A 23617-nucleotide genomic window follows, 5' to 3' on the forward strand; every position below is an offset into this window, starting at 1 on the left:
TGTCACCACTGGAGCTGGAGTTCCCCACACCGGGGCTGCCGGCAGCTCCGTGGGGAGCCAGGCACGGGCAGGGCCCAGGGAAGAGACGGAGCCCTCCGTGTGAGCACCCTCACCTGCCTCAAGGCTGCCACACAGCCGACGTATCATTGCACTTGATTCACATTACATCACTTTAGAGCACACGTTCAGCACTTCATGGCATGCACAATCTTTCACTGAAGTGTGATTAAAAGGCTACAACTAGGCCAGTAAAGCTGGATTTTATTTGCCCACTCCCAGCAATGAGGGAAGCGGTGCCTGCCGATGACATTAAACAAAACATCGTGCCCGTGATTCAAATTCTTTCTCAACTACCAGCTATGTAAGCTGATCGGTTAGAAGCTGTCGTTTTAACACACAGCAGGGCAGCGCAGAGAAGGAGTTATGGTGGGGTACTGCATCACAGAGCTGTGTTTGCACAGCCCTCCTCACCCCCATTGAAAAGGATTTTATAGCAGGAGCAGTATTGGATGCTAACAATCAATTAACAGTCTCATTAAGCCTCGATTCAGAACATCTTCAGGTATGTGGCTAAGCATTTTCCCGAGGACCTGTTCCAGTGAGGATGGGCTCTTTATTCACAGGCACTGCAAGACTAGCATGCACCACCCGCACTATGAGCTTTTCTCACAAGCCACAGATTCCCAAAGTTTCGGTCACGTTTCAGTGGAGAGAAAGAAAAAGGCATCAGCAAAACTTTGAAATAAAATCATGAAATAGTGAAGCACTGCTTGCAGTTTAGCTTATTGTGCATGAAAGTTTAAACTTTGCTTTCAACCTCGGTTTTCCAAACATGCTGTCATTCACTATAATATGGGTTAAAAATAAGAGAAAGCGAAGATGAAATGTAAATGATTTAAATGCGTGCATATGTTCTTTTGTAAAATGCATAATGCATCTGCAATGCTTTTCCTCATATTTTGGACACAAATCAAGGGGGAAACGGTCCGCTTATGATATAGTGAATTTTTTATCTAACTTCAGTGGTAAAATGTGCTTCCATGTAAGTGTTTCACTCTATACTGTTTGTTGCTGGGTTTTGTTTGTTTGTTTGTAAGGAACAAATAAACCAAAGACTAGCAGAGCAGCATCCCATTTGGTCTCCAAACTTGTGGCAATCTTCAGTTCGTTAAAAAGAAATCCACAAGGAACACGAACAGCCTTGCAGAGGATTGTGTCTTGTGGTCAATTCCTGAATCTGACGGTCAACCATGATAAAGAGAACGTTACACTTACTTTTAAAGCATATTTTAACCGATGGTCAGGCAGTATAACACGCAGTGATTTGCTCACCATTCACGCTGTAAACAATACAGGTCAAAACCTAAAGAGGTAATTATTCAGGTAAAGCAAATTCAGTTAATGTCCTGCTAGCAAAGAGCTAGCAAGATCTTTACTACATCCGCTGCTTCTGCTGCTTCTGTCTTTCCAGAGGCTGCCCTTCCTGGAGCGGCATTGTCAGGACTAGAAACCACTCCGAAGAGTTCTAACAAGAGGAGAGGCTGTGAACAGCAGAGTCTGCATTTCCTGCACTGCATTTCTCCCGTTAATGGCACTATAACTCAGCGCAAAGGAAAAGTAAGACAAGAGACAATGACAGCAGCCGGTCACCAAAACGAATGTTCAAACCCAACCAGATACTTGCAAGCAAGCCTTCGGCCTCTGTGCCAAAGTCTAGCAAATTCTGTGAATTACACAGAAATACAGGTGGGTTGCACGCAGCCAGGGCCAGCCGCATCTGGGACAAAAGCCCAGGCAAGTGATCGTATGTAGGCCCCGCTCGCTAGCAGCAGATGTGAGCTCAAGGGAAAGCAGCTGTGCTGGATGCCCCGATGGCTGAAGCTGCACCATGCACCCGGCACAGGCAGCACAAACGGTTGCCCGCTGCTGGAGGGAAATACCAGGCAAGAGACTTGGCAAGCCAGGGGTTTCAGAAGAGAAGGGCCTGGACCCCTCTTGACCTGGGGACATGGGATTTTTGGTAGGGCTATTACAATCACAGAGCTTATAAAATGTATTTGGAAAGGCTTTTGTGTTGGTTTTGGGATAGCATACGAAGGCCCCAGGAATCCTCTCTGAGGCCTTAAATCTGTGGCCAAACTCCAGCAAAAACCATATGTTAGTCATATTACCACCTTTTTCTTTTCCCTGTTCTTGCTCCATTTTAAAGGACCACGCCCTGCGCAGTAAACCAAAGACAGCCTCAGGGCAAGAGAGGCTCATATACCACTTCTCTTATCTGGAGAAATCCTGTGCTAATGATGTGAATAATCCCAAGTCTGCTTTCTGTCATTTACTGACTGTGACCTGCTTGTTTTCACCTTTACAAGGGGAACAGCACCGTACGGTTTCTGTGGTTTTGTATGTGAAGTGCTCGGCTTTACGTGCTCCCTCAGACTGAATTCTTTCTGGAAGGAGGCGAGCCCCAGGCAGGCTGTCCCAGTGCTCAGCAGCATAAGACCACGATGCTCCTGTGTGCAGCTCCCTGGCTGGGGGCACCAGCAGCAGCTCTGGACCTGCAGATGGAACGGGTGGAGGAGGACAGGGACAATTGGGCCCCTGCCACCCCGCTCCCACCACCACTTGCCCCCGCAGCTGCTCTGCGGCCACTGCTCGCTGGCACCAGCCTTGGCTCCTCGCAGCGCTCCACCCACAGCTCCAGTGCTAGCACCCAATTTAGCTTTGGTTCTAATAAAAAGTGAAAGTTAAAAGCAGCACAAGCAGCAGATAAAGCGCTATTAAAAACTGCCTGGGATCAGGCCAGGGATGGAGTCCAAGGCAGGGGGAGGAGCAAAGGCAACTGCAAGCCGACGGCTATTTCACGGGATTGGATAATTAAGAAAAACAACATATTTTCCATCTTTTTTTTTTCTTTTTTTTTTTTTTTACCCCTTACTTTACTGAGACAATAAAACACACACAAGTAAGTACCAGCAGACTGTACTTCAACCTAGCTGTAAATATTTCCAGCTGAGGACATCCCTACTTCAGTGAGGAGCCTGAGTGAGAAGGCAGTGATTAACACATCCTCAAAGGATCAAACTCCACCTTAAAAACACATCAAATGCCTGGCTAATTTATCATGCCACATAGTTCAGTTTTATGTGACATCTACCTAAACCCACACTTCTGCTCCCTCATCAATATTACACTTGAATGAACAATAGCTAAAACATGCTGGGTTTGGATTAACAATGGTGAAAATAGGTGCATATGCTGACAATACGCTAAGAAAAAACATGTGAGGACTGGTGCTCTTGTTTAAAGCCACTTCAGTAGAGAACCAGATATACTTAGGTAAAGAGTCTTTGTAGAGAGCTTGTGTAGTTTTTGCACCGTGAGCACTGGGTTGAACCAGATGAACAGAGTTTTCTCCAGCTCGCATTATTTAATGATTCTATAAATATTATAATGTTATCTGCAGTATGAAGGAATACAAGTGAGAAGAAAATCAGAGATTTAAGGGAGGTTAGGCTTACTCAGGAATATCTAGCCCTTCATTTCTTTGGAGAAACAGACAGACATTTTCCAATGTGCTGTTCATTACTGTGATGATATTGCAAGTGCTTTCTGGTACAACACTGGAGGCAACCCCTGAGCACACAGCTGAGAGCTCACTGGCTGCACAGCCAGAGCAGCTTACCTCCTCTTCCTCAGTTTCTCCTTCTTTTGGGGAGGCTGATTTTGATTTAAAATATAGCATTATCATCTAACTTGGGAAAAAAATAAACATGCCAGGACACCTTTTTTTTTTAAGCTATTTTTATCTTATAATGAAGAGGGAAATTTAAAAAATGATTCATTATGAAGCCAGGAGATATTGCTTAGTAGACGCCCCACCCCTTCCAAGCATCTTTAAAAAATAAACAAAAAACATTCTTCAAGACTGCTTCATGCCCAGTTTGACACCTACAGATCTCATTGTTCGGAAGAAGCTATCACAACCAATACAGTATTAAGGTGGTTGCTGTGCTCCCGGGCTGTGGACATCAAACCTCCTGGGTATTTGGCAGGCAGGAGGAAGCTGAAAGACAAAAGGAACAGCCCACAGGGCCCTGAGGACAAGGGCTGGAACAGTTCCTGAAAGCAGGGGAGGACAACTTGCAGGATCTCAAGAGGCCCAGAACTAGCAAGCAATCCGCAGGGTGACAAACTAAGTGTCTGACAGAGACGACGGTCCAGACCAGAGAAGATGAAACAAGAAATAATGAAGCACGTTTAGAGGTTTTTCAAAGCAAACATGGAAAACAGTGAGCAAAAACTACGAAGGGTGGCCTAATTTAGGGAATTGTTAAATAGGGACATCTCCTTAGCATAAACTGGAAAACTTTCTAAATGAGAGCTTTGCCTGAAAAATACTGACTTTAAAATTCATGTGCAAGTGGGTGTTCAAATATTCATCCTTTAACTTGCACATCTAATAACATTTTAAGAACATTTCAAACAGTCTAGATTAATAGATGAGCATATAAAATCAGCTTATAAAAATATTAAGATTCATAAAATGATTCCTTTAAGTACCGTATAAAAGGAACATGTCAATGAACATGCTTCTTTGCAAATAGTGCACAGTGCGTTATTTCTGTGCAATCCATAAAAACACAAGTACAGACACTGAGGTTTCTGAATCTCTTGTAAGTTTAACAGTAGCTAGGAGCTCTCAGATCTCAAGCTATAATAAATATTGTATCCTACAGGAGCCCATCGGGAATCTCAGCTCATGTGTTGTTCCACAGAAGATTGTGGTGTCAGATATGATTAGAATCAACACTTTCCACTTATTCTGAGCTTTAAAGCTATCTATGCAAAACATTAACAACAACTGCTAATGAAGGACAATAAAAGGGTACACAAGACAATCTTATATTCAGAATGAGCTCCTGATATGCAGAACACTGCCGTGAGTTACGGACTTTTTCCCCACAGATAAACAGGAGACATTTATATGCTTGGAACAGACCATGCCCTAGCACACTGCTATTTTTCAGCTGACAAGCCATTATGTGAACTGAAGGTGGCTTTCCCAGCTGGAAGTTAGTATGTAACACTTAAGCAATAAGACACTCCACTGTCTGCATTAATGGACCACTGGTACACGCGTCAAGTGGGTTGTGTGACATGAGAACAACTGTCTGAGCAACTGGGGGCTGCACCAATGACCATTAACGTATTCCCTGGAGCCCTCCCTGTGACTAACCTCCATATCTGAAGAAAAATCTCATTATCTGGTATTTTGATATTACATTGCTGAGGTCACGGTTATGCTGTCACCTAGCTATGATGTCAACGTGGAAACTGCTGCTGTTATTGTTTGGCAGAATCCTGTGGGTTACCAAAAACCACATTAGCGAGATGAAGAAGGTGAGCAACGATTGTGAGCACCTTGAGTAATTTACATTGCTTACAGTCAGATTGAACCTAACACAAAAATGTCTAGAAATTGCTGGATTTTGATTTTCACTTGTGTCTGTGAAATTAACTTGAATGTAATGCCTTTTTCTTCTCTCTCTCTCTCTTTTTTTTTTTTTTTTAAGCTAATGGGCACAGACACGTCAAAGAACAACCACCTGAGAAAAGCTGAATTCCTTCAACTGCTACCAGCTTCCTCAGCTAAACCAGGGGCAAACTGGGATGAGGAAGAAGTCCCCTTCATCACCTGCAGGGTGCCAGGCTTGAGAGCCCCACATGACCACATTCTGTTAACTCCAGAGCTGACAGGCTAACCCAGCTACCACCATTATAGGGAGGCAAAAATAAATCACTGCAGATTGATTCTGCTGCTGTTCTGTCACTGACCCATGCACTTCCTCTTCAGCATACTTCTCCTGCCTCCAGAAAACACCCACCAGTGTTTCAAGATATTAATGCTACTCCATGTTTCCCTGCAGCTGAGTCTTTTCCCAAGCCAGGCAATGATCCAGCACCAAGTGCCCAGCCAGTAGTGTCAGGTCATTTTAGTTTCTCTTCACATCTTTGTAGTCTATAGGGCATAGCTGTTTCGAGATGTAATCATGTATACTGCATTGGCATCTCAGAGCCTGCTGAAGTCATTTCTGTCTTCAGGCCCTCTTCAGAAATCATCAGATAACATTTTCTCAAATTAGATAAACTAGTTCAAGTTGAGAAAACTCTAGGTACCAGAATTTTGTACTGTGTGGCTCACAAACACATACACGAGCAATTATTTAGTTAGACACACAAGTAAGATGGAGGGAGCACATGCAAGTGTGCGATAACTCATCACTAAAAAAACAGCTGAGTATATCCCACACGTTATCATTAGCCCGGAAATACTACCAAAAACATTTTTCAAATAAGTAACGTAACAAGTGTTTTAAATAGGTGTATTAATGGAATTTACTTGGAAGTTGTTACAGGAAAGAATCACAACTTCAACTCGTTTAAATTTAAACTGACAGAAGGTAGAAGTAGAAAACACCAGGGCTGGGTATGTCTTTTTGCCGTCACCAAGCAGGCGATGCCCTCTAAGAGCAGCTTGTTATCCGACCATTATTAAAACCCTGGCTGCTGTGAAGAATAGACCGAGGGCCAAATCTCTTCCTTGGCTTCAAAGCTCAGCATTATACTCAGAGGATCGGAGTGCAATCGCTATCTGCAACAACAAACTACCTTTATGCCGTCCAGGTAATTACAGGTTCAGGTCAAGGACTCCAGACCATATTGATTACATCTCTCCGCGGGAGCACCCTGCAGCCCCGGCCGGCTCCACTCAAGCAGGGCAGCTCAGGTATCCGTGACGCCAGGACTCCTCGGGCCCTACCAGCGCCCGTAACGGGAAACCAGCGAGCGCTCAGGCCTGTCAGTTATTGCCTGTGGCAATAAGGACAGCCTGGGAATTCATAATGTTGGTGACTTCATCTGCCAGCTGCATTCACACATCTTTACTACCTGAATAACTGATCTCCGCTACTCCGAGGCAGCACTTTCTGGTGTACAGCATTTGGGAATAAATATTTGATCGCACGTACAACAGAAAAGAGCTCAGATGGTTTAAGGTGTGACAGCAGAAGTGTTTATTAAATTCCGAGTGAGAGCATTGCTGGACAGTAAGAATTTGTCCCATGGTCCCTATCTCACAGGTGTGGTGATGAACAATAAAAGATCCTTTACAGGCAGAGGGAAGGGAGGTGAGGCAACCTCCCACCCCCACAAAACCCAAGCCCCAAGTCAGTTCTTCTGTTCATTAAACCCTCTGCAGGCACCAAGCTACCCATCCATGGCCAGACAGTCACAAAGAAAAGAAAAGGGAAGTACTAAATTACAAGCCAACTTTAAGAGGGCATTGATTGAGGTAACCAGAAGAGAGCTCAGTATTGTCAATGCTTCATGCAACAGCAATAAACAATCTTCATTAAAAAATGATGCGTGCATCCCTAAGAAGCACAGCGCGTGCCAAGTTTAAGAAAACATAAAACGTTCCCCTTGCCCCATGCACAATCCAAAGAAAAAAACAAAACACTCAGGATCTTTTTCTTCTACAATTTCATTCATTGAAAGTTTTCTTGCCCTAACTTCTGTATTTGTGCAAATCAAGACAGAAACAGAGAACTCACTCTGAGTAGGGAAGGAAAAGGTTGATGCAGAGGAGCCATCAGACAGCTTCTTCTTTGTCAATGTTTTTCTACTCAGCTGACAATGCAACCGAATCATTACTTGACTGAGGAGTAACTATCAAAAACCTCTTTGCGTGAGGGAATAAGCAGGGTATTTAATAACCACACACAGGTTTGCACGGTTTTTAACAAAGCAGGGCTGCATTTACAGGTATGACTGGGCATACCTGAATCCTTCAACACATCTGTTGCAGTTTAAGTGAAATGTTTGCCCTAAAAACTCTGTGCAGTTGTGTGACCAGATTTAGGATTTTGTTGCAGGTCCTGATCACCCTTTCTCTAGCAGTTTTCTATTTCTGAAAGTCTAGATTTGTTGTTCTGTGCAGATACCTTAGCCCGCTGCACCCCTTTAATTTCTCCATTATTTATTATTAGCAGGGTTCTATCCGTTCTGATTTTTCTGGTGTATATGACACGCATTATTCCCCTATAGGTTATAGTGTAAAACTCAGAAAAGTGCCTCATTCATCACTGGTAATATTCAATTACATGTCTAGGCAATGCTTCTGCTTTCTAGATTAGTTTCCATTATTTTTTAGATACCCTCAATATCCAAAAATTTATCTAATTCTAGTCACACCAAGGAAAGGAACAGCATTCCATACATACAGGTAATGTAAGGTTTTTAAGTCATGCCTGTAGAACACTCATCTGAAATAGAGCCAGGTCATTCTGAAATATACATTTTGTGTTGCCGTACTGATTTCTCTCTCAGGGTTCATTGGTTTAGTTGCATAAAGAGTGTGACCTTCAGCTGCAGCATCTCCTGCAGATGGGGCACTTAAAAGGTTTCTCTTGCACCTGTTGTCTAATGAAGTCTTAAATGCAACCTGACTGAAAGCCTCTCCCATCTAGCCAGCTGTCTGCAGCCACAAAATTTCTATCTGTGATCTCTGTATTCCTACCTCACCTTTGTTAAACCTGATGCAATACGCCAATAGCCTCAGCATATCTTCAGCAAGGATGGAAACAGACACACGAGTGCACATGCCTGCTTACCGTACACATTAAGCATTTATTTGCTATGCAGACAAGTCTTTCTTTTGGTGTATATTAAAGCTTCCTGCGTTATAATGCTTTAAACCCAATGTTGTCCCTTTAACATTTCTTACTGTGAATCTGGAGCAGCATCTGGAATTACAGTTAATTTAATCCTTGAGGGTACATTCTCTCTATGATGCGTATGACTGAAGTGTGTGCATTGAAGAACAAATGTCCAGTAACTTTAGGTGACTACATTTTTGCAAACTTTTCTTAAAGATTTAATTAAAAAAAAAAAAAAAACACCACACAGGGAAGATTATCTTAGAAGAATTGTAAGTACGATTTAGATAATTATATTGAAATCTACCTTTTTTTTTCTGATGTATCCATGTAATCTTTATAGATGAGTGCCATTACCCTGAAAATGCTATTGCAAATTGTCATGATTGACAGAAGTATTTGAGTTCTTCACTTTTTTTAAAATGGAGGTTTTTTCAAATGACCTTGTGAGAGTATATTGTTGTTAGTATGCCACAGTTTTATGGACACATGTAAAATCACATTTGAAAAAATGTACAAATATCTTATTAAATGCAACGACAGAGTTGTCACCAACGGGGGAGAAGGAAGGAAGCTATAAAGAATGGCAGAAGAATAATTAAAGATGATAAACATGTACTTGAAATCTTTTGGTAGGAAGAACAAGTGATGGAGTTAGATAAGGAGAGGCGCCACGCTGGTTCTATCTCTAAGCAACAGGCAATCAAACAGCCAGATAAGCATCTTCATAAAGTGCAACAGACTCAAATGCATGGGTCATAACTGAAGAATCACTTCCTGGTTCAGCTTAGGTAGTAAAAATTTATGACCTACTTAAAAAAAAAAAAATCCTTCCAACCTAAAAACGTATTTTCCAATAAATTTGTTTTCCATAAAGAATGCAAGCCACTTAGGGCATGCCTTGGTAATAGCAGGAAATGAGAATATTTACAGTAGTGAGCTATAATATAAAATATGCAATGTTGCACATGAACATTTAAAATAAACCTTTCCATGCACAGCTGAGCTTAATGTAGTTTTCCACACATCTCAAAGGTAGGAAGAAAAGAAAGCAATCTAATGTGCTCTTCTTTCTGTTGTTGGGCTCTGTTACAAGAATCACATAAAATTTCAAAAAACACTGCACATTTTTTCTTGCGTCTCTTCTACTCCGTAGCAGAATTCACATGCCTGTACCATCTCACATAACCTGGCATGTCTATCCTTAACACAGACCAATGCTTTCTGCATGGGAAAGGACTAAGAACCAGGCAATATGAAAACTGCAAATAGATGCTAAAGTCCCTGAATCAAAAATCAATTCAAATCCAAACTGCCTGGCAGTGAAGTTAAATAAAATACTGCTATCAGCATGTCTCTAACAAAATCCATGTATTGTTTATAAGAAACTTATGAGGTGTTACAATAAAATTGAGTCACTGCTGTACAGTAAATATATTTTTAGTGTCATAACAATGTATACAATTGACTTTGGCAATTTTAATACGGACACACATGTTAAATGCATTACCAATAGAGCTTCATCACATTCATATGAGCCATTTCACTTTAAGGCCCCATCTATACTATACGAAGGGTTGTTTAGCATAGAAGAGGTATGGTCCTATGTGGTTTATTGCTTCTAGTGTCGTTGGAGCAAAACAGTTTCAGAACACAGCACAGTTACAGAACAGTTGTATACCACAATTAATATGTATCCCTGCTACAGGGAACTGTACTGCTCCATTCACACTCAAGGAAAAAAATACAAAGAATCCCCCACCCTGATAACCCAGATGTCTCTATCTGTATCAGCTGGCACAGTCACACTGATAGCGAAGAACAACTATGCCATTAATCAGTCTGAATCTGAAGTGTCAGATACACAGACAGAAGCACTCCTGTGATTCCAGCTTGTAACTTCTAGGGGTAATAGACAGGGATGAACTAGTCCAAAAAAAAATCATAACTGATGCATTTATAATTTCTTATATGTCAAATAATTATTTTCAAAATTATATTCACATATACTAAAACAAATACAATTCCCTTTAAGTAACCAGCATCAGATGTCTGTCTAAGCTCAATGTGAATTAATTTAGCAAGTTTTAAATATTTGAAAATGGAATTTAGAATGACAATCCTCAATACCCAAAGTAAATGTAGTTATTACTGAACTCAGATATAAACAGACCTGAGAAGTATCCTCTAATACCCAAATAAATTAATTTGGCAAACAATATAGTATCTTGGACTCAGAATTTATAACTATAGCAAACAGAGTCTGGAACAGGAGCTTTTATTTTAACTCTCTTTAAAACAACCTTCAGAAATCACTTTCTGTATGTGTTACAGTCTCCTTTTACAGTTTAACCTCAATCCAATCAGCAGTCTCCAGGGATTTTCAAATCACTAAAGATTAAAATCCTCTCTGACTTGACTGTTTGACTAATGCTGTGTGTTTAATAATTCTACTTGTGAGAGATTTTATTTGACAAAACCCTGCTGTGTGGAACCTTCAGACGCTATACAGCTGTACTAAAATATAAAGCTCTGCTGTCTTTGGTTCTTTATATAGACTATACCCCAGCACTGAGAAAAAAAGAAGAAAACTTTATAGTACATATATTACTATGTTGATATTAACGTAACCACTGTAGTATTAAATTTACACACACTCTTTTAGAGCAGAGTAGTGAAAATGCGACTGTTACACAAACATTAGTTAAACTACCCTGTTGTCTTGACTATTCACAGAAATCAATTACATTTATGATTACATTTCAATGAAAGGTATTTTGTAAATGGGACAGAATTGTAATATTCTATGCTTTAGGCACTCATTAATAAAAGCATTTCAGTGTTAGTATTTGCAAGTGTTTTGCTTTTTAGCTTACACATTTCTTAGCATTCCACAGCTTATGTTAAACTTCATGTAAATATTGTGTTTATATTTTATGACAATGCTGTGACTTCAAATTTGAGTGGTAAGAGGAAAAAAGTCATCATTATTTTAGCCTTCAGTATATATTTGTATAAGACAGCACTTACTCTACAGCACAGCTGAAAATAATGATAACCTTTCAAGTATATAGCATTAATTAGTAAACATGCTACCAGACAAAAAAAGACAAGATTGATGAATGCCTCGAATATCAAAGAAAACAGAAAAATAAGCGTGTTTCTACCTGAGGTAGCATCAATCACTGTTGAAACTCCTCTGCGATCAGAAACCGGACGTGATGACCCCGGCATGCTAACAGGTTCTGAACGAACTGGCTGAATCCTAAATGATAAGTTACAGTTACCACCTTGGTCAAAATCATTGCTCAGAGGGCTACAATCAAATCACAAACCTGAAACAGCCAACCAATCAAGCAACTACTTATTTTGAAATCTGCCAATTTTCCTTCACTTTGTGGCGCCAAGGTATGGATAATCCATCTACAGACAGATCAAGACCATGCACAATGTGAATATTCCTAAATTATGTCTCAGATGTGAGTACCACCTCCTCCCCCTAATAAATCCACCCTATCCAAACTGCCTAAATTCCTCCTGAACAGCAACAATTTCTTTACCAGTTTAGGAGAAGAGGTACATCTGTAAATGCCTACTACTTTTGTTGTGCATGTATATATATGTATTCATTTATATACATATATATTCATTTTTTAATTTTCTGCTTTCTGTTAATGTATGCATATGGATAACATTAAAATATCATTTAATAACATATTTTACATTTATATTCTTACTTGCAGGAGCAATCATATGCAAGGAGAAATCACATTTTAAAAGCATGTATTTTCAGCCCAAGGCCAACCTGCTCGCTTTTAATGGGACTGGTCATTGGTTGATGTTGTTATATCTTTAGAGCTACTGGACAGGGCACAGAAACAAATGGTGCATAAAGGAGTTCTACAAAATTGCTTGCTATCCATAACTTTAAATCCACGTTTAGCCCCACTCTGCTAGGCCTCCCCTTCCCAATTCCAAATCAGCCAATGTCAAAAAACAGATGAATTAAATACGTGAAAAAGGAGGGAAAAAGAAGGAAGCAATGAAAAGGAAAAAATAAAAATAAAAAACAAAGGGGGAAGGGGAACAATATTCCAGAAGCTCCCTTACTCTTTGAACATACTGACCGCTTCATGGCACAACGCTCCTACTCATGACTGAGAGAATTATTTTTTTAAGTAATGCAGAATTGTAGAAGCTAAGACAACAGTGAGCAAGGCCACCTTTCGAGGCCACCTACAATGAAAGAACAGACTTTTTACTATCTTTCATTGTAATTTACACAGGAAGAGGTGGCAAAATGGAATCTAAGCTGTTTAGCCTGGATGAATTTTTATTGTTGTTGAGTCATACGCTTTTCTTAGACTTTCATCTGGACAAGCTTGGTGAAAACTATTACAGGTTCTACACAGATGGCCTCATTTAAGCATAAGGTAAGGTACTCACACAACAAATGTGAAACAGCTCAGAAATTCATCTTATTCTTACCTGAGACTATTGAGATCAAGATCATCTGTATCGAAGTCCAGAAGAGGCTGTGGGGTGTCACTGGGACCATGCGACTGCAGCACTGACGAACTGGATGAAATGACAGTGGTTTGGCCAGAGGGATGAATTGTTTTGAACTGGAACTGTGGGCCCATCCACAGGCGCCGATGAGGCCCGGTGTGAGTCACTATTTCAACCTGTGGGAATATGGGAAACGGTCAACACAAAACTGCAACCTAATACACTGAGTGGTTCTTTCAGTGCACTGAAGCCCCAGAATCTTGTTGTTCTCAAGCAAAAGAGCATTTTGTGCCATCAGTTCAGGGAAAAACTGAATTTCAGAACATCTTTGTTAGAGAAAGGATACTGTAGCCAAAGCCAAGAGCTTCTTGAAGAGCTGTGAAAGCTCTTGAACCATCAGCTTTAGGACACTGCACCCAGTTCTGAAAACTGCTCAAGAGGCTGTCAGTCCATCCTGGCCACCTTCATCTGGTCCTGTTCATTCCTCCCTCTGCCATGACAAAATACATGCTGTAACTCAACTGCTAAACGTCTCCTGCTGTGGCAGCAAATAGGGGATCACGGTTCTGCCTGCACCTACCTGAAGTGGACAGAGGAATTGAAAGTTAATTTTCCCCAAATTTTCTTGTCAGTACCTTCAATCCTGACTGGGACATGGGATACACTTTTTAAAAGCAAGCTGTTACAGCTATGTTTCGGCTGCTCTCTAAAAGTTCACACATTAAACAGCACCGCTTCACATGTATGTAGTACGAACTGTATTTCAAATCAAAGCTCGTAATTATTGTTGGCATATCCGAGGAAACTGCTGGCAGAGACCATCTTGCTGGAAAGCAACAAGATTTGTAACAGAGAGCAATGCGAAGTGCACCGTGAGACACTGAGCACCTCGGGTCACATTCAGCATTACTATGCTGATGGCAGGCAAGCATGGATGTGCAACACGGAGCTTAGGAGGGCTGACACACTGATTTAACTGAAATTCTGACAATTAAAACAAAGCTAAGGGTGTTTGCTTGCCATGAATAACCACACGTACTTTATATTATACGTGCATATGAGATACATATCTGTGGGCATGTTTACATGTGGATATACACACAAACACAGACAGAAGTGTCACAGTTCCATGCCTACTTCCAAAAGGCACAGAGAATACAGAGGGTGTACCTAAGAAACAATAAATTCAAATACTAAGATTTTCCTTTAGGTATTGGCTCTCAATGAGACTAGATATAAACTTGAGAAAATAAGTTACATTTCAGTAAATGCATCCAAAATGTTTTTGAAAAATGTCTTTTTATGGTGATAGCTCTATACCTCATGAGTACTGACTTTTACAGACTGAAATATGTCAACTCTGGGAATACAAACAACCATGGGAATTTAAGAATGTAACATTTTCAGCAATGTACATGATCAGGATTGAGCCTTGTAAATAGAAGAGCAAACAACGTTCCTCAGTAATACAATTAAAAAAAATAATAAAACAGCTTTTAAAGATCAGAAGCAGGAAATGTGAAATGAAAATATTAAGCTCTGGTGAACTCATATTTTTAAGATGACAAAAATGGACTGCTAAATTCCTATAAATTTTTGCTGAAACAATGATTAGCTTCACACAAAGAATGTAATTTAGTAAGCAAGTTCATCAAGATATATTTTTGTATCTCTATGACATGCAAGTGCATCTTACAGTTTTCTTTACTCTTATATATGTGCATTAATACTGATTCTTAATTCGTTAAGAAACAATTTTAAACACTGGATTATGTTCTAAGTCCTCTGCTAACGTAAAATGACAAATGCACAGCCTATTTAGCACTATTTCCACCTTTGCATTTATCTTAGCGTAACTCAGATCGACTGTAGATGTTTCTGAGTCAAGTTGCTTTTATGTAGCAGTGTAAATTAGGCCACAGATAAAGTAATCTGTATATTTTAAGCTTGAAACCATCAGTGTCACAGAGCCGAGAGGTAAACAGATGCCTTTGCAATTTTACTGAGGCTATGGCCAGATGTTCCTATTCACTCTCCTGTTGTGTGCAGGACAAACATATTGTATCTACTTCACACTGACAGCACACATTACCCACTGTTCTAATTGAAAAGTTGAAGTGAAGGGCAGTGTTTTTTCACTGCATGCTGTTACTGTTGATAACAACACTTTAATTTTGAAAAACATACTTGCACTTTAGGCTTAATCTAAAGTGGCTTGCTTGGAGAATGCTAGCATCTTCCTGTTCAAAAGAGATATCATCACTCGTTTCACTTAGCAAAAATTAAACATTCCCGAAGCAATCTCTGAATTATCTGTGTTCTGAGTGATGTCACTTTTTTTTTTCCTTACATTTAGTCTGGTGGGGGGATAGATGTGATGAAGTCTGAGCAGTCTTAATTCCTTTGACATTGTTTATCTTCCAAGAATTAGCAATAAACCAACCCCCATAACATAGGTTTACCTCACTCTTTTTCCCTGAGGTTGCCCACTATACTAAGTCACCAAAATAGGCAAATAAGCTCAACTATCCGAACAGTACTGGAGAGTCTTTACAAGTATAAGGACTACTAGAGGTGAAATCTTGGCCCCAGTAAGCTCAGTCACAAAATCCCCACTGACTACAGTGATCCAGTAGTTTCACCATCTTTATGTTTTGAGAAATCAGAGACAAATTAAGCCAACAAGTTACATGAACGTGTAGCTATGTTAGAAAATTTAGGCCAGGTTAAGTGGATTTACAAGAATAGATTCCCCAATGAATGCAACTCCCAGGGGGGTGCATGTGGAAACCCACCTTCTCATTTTAGGAAAACTTTGTGAATGATTTATGTACCAGTAGGAAAAGCAAATCACATCTACAAGTATTTCATATTCATGAAATGATGCCACATACCCCAGCAACACATTTAATGCATCACTCCCATAATAACATTGTCCTTAAAATGAAGGAAACCCACCTATTTTGTCAGGATGAAAACCACGTATCAGGTACCTATAATTGCTTTGGTAAATCCAAAGCATTCATAAATTTTATTTATTTATTTCTCTCTAGCCTTTTATTTCTAACAGGACCTAATTCTCAGTGCATTATTAATGACTTACATTCTTAAACTGAAGTTAAGCTTTGAGCCGAATCATCAAGCATTTTCTGAGTTCTTAAAAAGAAACTTCACTGACTGTAACGAGGCAAGATGGCTAAAATTACCAAGACTTAATCTCATATAAAAATATTCCACCAAGCAGGATTATTTTAACACACCATAGTATTTGTATCTAGCCATAACTCAAAGGAATTATCAGCTGGGATGCAGGAACAGAAAATCAAGAAAAAAAGGAAATAAACCAGTTGATCTACAATTTTTACACCAAAATTCAGTGAGTATAACACAGGTCATGACTGAAAAGGCATCCTTATTTTCCAAGCCCACTTTTGTATCCATGTCTGAAGAGGACCACGTCAGGAGAAGAAGGTAGTTAGGTAATTTCTGTGGACTACTGAAACTTCCTACTTCACCCTGAACTTGCCCAGGATGTGACTTGTGCCAATAATGACTGGGGCTTTATATAGTTTTTAATATACATTGTATAAAACATAAAGACAGTCAAACTCCTACAGCGTTAAGTCAGTGAAGTCAGCTTTACAGAAAGCAATAGCCATGGTCCCCTGGGAGTTTACTTTCAATTTTGAGCAAAGTTGCAGATTTTATTTCTAGTGGACATTATTACTGTTTCTCTTTTGTACTGGAATGTTCCATAAGAGCATACCTGTGACAGCCACTCTTCATCTTCTTGTCCGCTGTGGTCAGATGCTAAGCTGTCGTACGACTCATGTCGAGTGATAGGTCCAGGGCTTCCTGGTGGAACCACTAAGAACAAAACAAAACAAACGAAACACACACACACACACACACACACACAAGAAAATTAAAAAAATCAGATTTATTTTTAAATGTTTTTTTAAAAAGATTTTTCAGTAAGTTATTGGTACAGAAACATATGTATTTCCCTAAATCTGTGGTGATATGCTGGAGCACAGGAAGAGCTCAAATACTGATATCAAAAGTGATGAAGAGATTTGTTCTTCAATCCTGAATGTATACATACAGCTACTATGATAACCCAATTGACTCTTCTTCTTTTAACCTTAAATACTAAGTGAACAGATAGAACAGTTCCAGAACAGATGACAATCATCTGTCTTAAGGTATTTAACACTGAGAAATGCCACTGTCAGTGATGTAAGCCTTTTCTGCAAACTTTTCAGCAAAATTTGAACTGCTGAACTGCTGAAAATTTGCACACTGACAAAAGCTATCCTGAGGCACTGGGACAGGTGCTATCTTTGAACACAGACTACTCCAAGACTTCATGAATTGAAAGATCGCTCTCATTTTGACATTACCATGGTTAATTCAAAGCTGACTTCATAAGCAACTTGGTTTTTAGGCTTTGATGTTTCTTTCAATTCAATTGTAAGGGCATCATTATCATAGTGTCACCTTTCCGTTACAGTAGTTAACAATATATTTGTTAAGAATCCACAACAGAGCAAAGTTTGGTATTTTCATTTGCTACAATGACTAAATACTGAGACTATTTCACTGTCCTCTAAAACACCAAATTCTGTATTCAAGTGTTACATTGCTCTATGGTAATACTCCGTAGTACCTCATGATAACTTTGGACAGATAAGGAAAACCCTTCCTGCAGCTGCAAGTGACACAAGTAATTAGAAAGAGGCATTATTTCAAGCTGAGAGATAAATTCATCAGCAGCTATTAAGCAGAACAGTCCAGACACAACCTTCAAGAAACCCATAACCTACAAACTCCACAGAACTGAAGCACCTCCCTTCCAGCCACTACCACAGATGCTCAGCTGGGTAAACTTTTGGTTTGACTCACCATCAGATCTGTCCACAGTGCTCACCAGTAAACCTTTTATTAACAGCATCATAAGAATCTTACATTACTACAATGACTTAAATACGTCCATGTGGTTTTCAAAAGACGAATGAATAACCTCAATTCACAGAGCAAAACTAAGTTAATTTTGTTATTCATTGCTCTTGTTCCTCTTTATATGGACTCATTGCAATAGAAAATTTCAAGTTGTTCAGTTCTGTAGACTGCATAATATCCAAAAACACTTTTAAAACTATTCCCATTTATGCATACGACTTTGGAGAATACCACAATTTAGTGTTCAAGTGCTACCACAAAAAAGACAGATAATTTTAAACTCATTATTGTGAAGATTAATATTTCATGATTCCTGGTCCTTGAGTCCTTTAAAGATGTCAGCAAAGCTTACAGTCTAGCTACTTTACTTCTCAGGCACCGGCATCACATTGCTTTGACTAAAACTTCATGCTTGAGAAAGCAGAAAACCAACGCACTCCAAGTGAGCACCCAAGACCATAGGACAGGTGCTATTTGCCATTTTCTGGTACCTGCCTATTGTCAGGGCCTGGCAGAGGCCCGGATTCAACACCGAGAAACTCTACCCACCTTGAGGGAAGAACAGAGACTGCAAAAGCAAATCACAACAAGCAAATGCAACAATGGCATTTTTTACTGTGGTAAAATGAGAGTTCATGCTATGGTGATAAAAAACCGGACAATACTAAAATTAGAACCAATATTTTAATATTCACATAATCTAAGAATGACTCGAAGTTTTTAAAATTGTTTTTTAAGAACTACATTATTATGGGGTTGACCTTTATGTGTCAAGTTTCCATCCACTACAAATTTTTACAGGCATGTTGTAAACTCCTAATAATAGGAATTTATAATGGCAAAGCAGACACAACTGTAACCATAAATACAGAACGGCGCCTCTACAATATAAACAGCACGGGCTTTTCATAAATCCATATATTATATGAAAAAATAAAAAGGATTTCCATCCTGTTTTTTTAAGTGGGTATCTAAACGCAACCTCAGCCATGGAGCTATTGGTAACACCTCCGTACTGCACTGAGGTCTGAAAGCTGCAGTATTCCCAACTCAGGTCTGGGCCTAGCTTATTACACAACAGAAGTGTAATACATTAGGATAATATATATATATATATATATATATATAGAGAGAGAGAGAGAGAGAGAGAGAGAGAGAGAGAGAGGCCCGGTATATAATACATACGTAGAGAGAGAGGCCCAGTCTCAGGAGAGGTTGTGACAGGAAGCCGCCACCCATAATGGCTGCCACTGCCACGCACTGAGGCGAGCACGAGGCCCAGGGATGCCTCAGAAGCCCTGGGCCTGCCCACGCACGTGCCTCAGCAGCTCCGGGCGTTATTGCAGCGCTGTGTGCTCATCAGTTTTCAAAGTAATATAGGAACTATTCATCTCTGTCATGACTGCAGTGACAGATGTGCTTCTGTGACTTACAGATGGGTCTGCCCAGCCCGTATCAAACTTGGTATTAAGAAAATCCACACACTGTCCCGGGTTCCAAACTGCTGACGATTCACAGCACATACCTGAATATGACAACAACACATCCATACTTCCCCCTTACTGGTGAAGTTTATATTTGAAACCAACGAAACAAAGCCATTATTTTGACACATTTTGCTGTTGCCCTAATCTTCCCCATATCTCCCGACTCCCTGACCATAAATCGCACTGACTGCAGGAACGCCTGTTTCTGAGGGCACAGCTGATCGACTGCAGCTTTCCTGCTATCGAGCGCCGCTAACAAACTGCTCATGACTCTAGCAGATGTTTTTGCTTTCAAACCAACAGGAACTTTATGGACTGTTCTGAACTTTTTTTTGTTCCTTCTATCCCAGGGGCAACTACTAGAGCTGTCAAGATTCGGGAAACTGCTATGCAGTGACTAGCAGCAAAAATGCTGGCCCGGGGAGCAGCATCCACACTGCTCCGTCACCCTATTTCTCCACTGTGCAATACTCATACGGCCAGCTGAACACTACATTTTACTGGATATTCAAGACAGCTTGACAGAAAAAAAAGAAACAAAATTCAATTTTAACAACAGTTTTGGTCCTACACCGTATTGCCTTTTCCTGTACAATCCCAGCTTTGCACAGGTCTCGTGATAACCCACTTCAGTGCAGCTTTGGGCTGCAGCATTAACTCTTTCTACCAAAAAGTGACGACATGCTGAATTCCACGGAAACGCTCTGCCTTCGAGTTCACCAGCAGGGCAACAGTGATAAAGCCTCAGCTGAGGTCAAACCTCAGTAATTTATTTTGCTATTTAATAAAATAGCATTTATGTACCACACCTATCACAAAAGCAGGCATTTAAAAAAGAGTCTGGTTTTGATAGCAGGATCCCATAATGATGGTCCCAGACTTACCACAGGCAAAGCACGCTCAACTCCCACTGCCCTTAGTGGGAGCATGCAGCATTCTGTGAGATATGACCTTGTAAGACAAGTGATCCTTGCTGGAGATTTGCCATTGCTGTACTGCTTATTACAGATATACATACAGTCATTTTTTTGCAAGTTAAAAATGGCCTTGAAGCTATAGGAGCAAATATGTCCTAAAAATCTAAAAGCGATTTTTTCTGCATTTCTGGGTCACACACCTCTTGCATCATTATCAACTATTCAGTTCCAGGATGAGATTAATTTAAGTTTGGAGGGACATTTCCAGGAAATTAGCCTAAAAGTACTATTTTATCTTCTTGCCTAATTCTTTAAAAAACTGAATTCCAACTTGAAAATACAACAGCTTCTTACGTATCAGTTCAAATGTTCTTACGCTGTAACATACAGCTTTTCAATTTTGAAAGAATTTCACTATAATGCTACACAATAATAATTCAAAATTCAAAAATTTTCAATGGCTTTCTATCAAGTACTTTTTCTTGCACTCTTATAATTTCTCTTTCATTGGGAAAAAGTCATGTGTGTCACAAACACAGACAAGGAGCAAGCCCTTCTTGCACAGAGATATTTTACTGGCAATTGCAAGTGCCAATAAATCCAATGTTTTGTGTCTGAGCTATGCCAATTTTTAATTTCTTGCTATGCTTACTCCATCATCTGGAACAAACATGTATCAAATATCAGAATGCAACTCTGTTTACTTTAAAATTAAGCGAACACAGTAATTTGTACAAATACCTGCAGAGAAAAAAAAAAAAAAAAGACAACAACAAAAAACCTACAACAAAAAATGAACAGTTCTTAAAAATATAAGGTGAGAATTAAAACATACAATTTTTACCTATGCAGCATAAAACGAGTTTCCAAATATCATTCATAAATGCAAAAACTGTAAGCAAGCTTGCATGCATTCAAAGTCACTTTTTAAAAACTGGAGTGCTACACTGCAGAAATCAGGGCTTTGTCATAAATATCTGGTAAGAGGCAAAACCACCTTTGAGCTGCTCAAAAGTGCTACTGGGGACTTCAGACTCTGTTCTTCCAGTGAAAAGTGATCTATATCAACACTAAGTCTGGAATATATTCCTATCTATCCCTCTATTCTGACTATTTCTACCGAACCTTTCCCCCTTTATCTAAGGAAAATCAGAATCTGAGTGAAAACTGTTGTTAATCATTTTCTTTCTTGACCTGAACATGGTCCTTTCATTTTCATCCCTCAAAATAAAAGGTGCAAGTGCTTACCAGTGCTCTAAGGTAAAGTTAAAATAAATAAATAAGGAAATAAATAAATAAGTAAATAAAATTAATCCACATGCATCTTTCTGTGCAGCAACATGATTAATGTTACTACTATACCAAAGATCATTAAAGGCAAGGGTCTAAAAAACATTACAAATTTAGTCACTTGGGTGATAACTGTTAGCGCCAGGAAAATTGCACAGAAATGACTGCAGAGACAAAAGTTCCACAAACCAAAACAAAGGCTGAAATACATCTGAACTGGTATTCCTCTGAAACTCTAGGACCAAATTCACACAGTTAAATGATTAAGTATGAAAAAAAAAATTTTTGAAACCTTGCCATGACATTTAGTGATAAATAAGAAAGCAAACAATTTTTATTAAGCTCAGGAATAATTTGCATAGGCATCCTTGGTGCGTAAGCAAGACCTACACTAATACACATGTTTGGTGAATATTGGAATTAACAAAGAGTGCTTTTGTTCACAGACAGGATAATTATACAATAAATACCTAGACCTAAGACAAATCATTATTCATTCAAAAATTATAAATTGTCATCTTTCAGCAGCACAGAAGTGTTGGAACAAAGAAACACTACAGCTCAATTGTTGTGTGCACACTTATGGTTTTAATTTGTGAACAATAAATCATTAGTTTTACTTAGTTTTGTGTACTTCTTGAACCAAAAGGTTTTAATTTTCTCATTTATATAAATAAGCTTTACACAATTCGATTTAATTGAGAGTTATATACGAAATTCCCAATGTGCTCTTTTCTAAAGGATGTATGTTTGTCCAAATTAAGAGCAAACAAAGGCATTTGCAGACTATAAAGACTATTTGTTCTGTGCTGCCTGCCATACACACATGCATGCAGACACCCAGAAAACTCTCCTTTATTTTAACTGAAAACACAGGAATTTATCATTTGAAATAAGATTCTGTAATCTAGTAGAAACAGAAACAATGTGCTCTTAACTAATTCATCAAGGCCAAAGCCTGTCCTTCATCTACGTGCAAGGGAAACAGGTATACAAACTACACATTGCATACCCCCTGGTTTCATATAAATCACACAAACATCTGATTTTGATGCTTTTTCTGTGATTCCTAAGTTACATCTAAAATGATCACAAGTGGCTTAGAGACCTGAGGTAATCAAATGCTTGTCAACAAGCTTCAGGATTACTTCTTTTAAAATTAAACTCCACAATCTGAATGATTTACTTCATGCTACTCTGGAACTACTGGCGCATTGGTTACATCATGTTACGCGTGACAAGTAGAATGTGACAGTTCTGGTCTAGGTCTACATGCCGTCACCTCAAAACCAACAGGTCCACCTCTTTTCCCTCTTACAGATAGGATCTCACTTCCACAGAGGTCGGTTTTGTTATCCTGCAGTTGGGTGACTTGCTTCAGCAAAGGCTTTCCATGCAATTTGAGTCCAACAACTAACAGTTTCACTGCACGCATGTTCCTGCGCCTGCCCTTCCAGCACGTAGCTCTACGACTGCTGGCTCTACCTCTGCTCAAGTTTGACAGTAAAGCAAAAACCAGATTTTGCTTTTAGACACAATTTTTACAGCCACATTTAAAATAAACTGTTTGTAGTTTGGTGATATGGTTTATGTATTTTTACTTGTGGCTATATGTTAGTGAACAAAGTTCTGTTTTTAATGCATTTTTTACCATGTAAACTTCTGCAGGAGGATTCCATGCAAATTAAAATATACTCTTTCACCCAAAATTTCTCCCTTGTCAATTTTTTCTAAT

General features: G+C 39.4%; 1 protein-coding gene across 8 annotated transcripts in view; it reads right to left on the reverse strand.

Moving 5' to 3' along the window:
• Positions 1–23617, reverse strand: part of BCAS3 (BCAS3 microtubule associated cell migration factor) — a 354038-nt gene that overhangs the window by 176794 nt on the left and 153627 nt on the right. For all 8 annotated transcript variants that reach the window (XM_032200766.1, XM_032200765.1, XM_032200763.1 and 5 more), the window contains 3 exons: positions 16993–17093; positions 13206–13402; positions 11885–11982 (listed from right to left, as the gene is read on the reverse strand). In XM_032200766.1, the coding sequence (XP_032056657.1) occupies positions 11885–11982; positions 13206–13402; positions 16993–17093 (396 nt within the window). The remainder of the gene's footprint in view (positions 1–11884; positions 11983–13205; positions 13403–16992; positions 17094–23617) is intronic.

Source organism: Aythya fuligula, chromosome 20 (genome assembly GCF_009819795.1).
Source record: "Aythya fuligula isolate bAytFul2 chromosome 20, bAytFul2.pri, whole genome shotgun sequence".
Lineage (NCBI taxonomy): Eukaryota > Metazoa > Chordata > Aves > Anseriformes > Anatidae > Aythya > Aythya fuligula.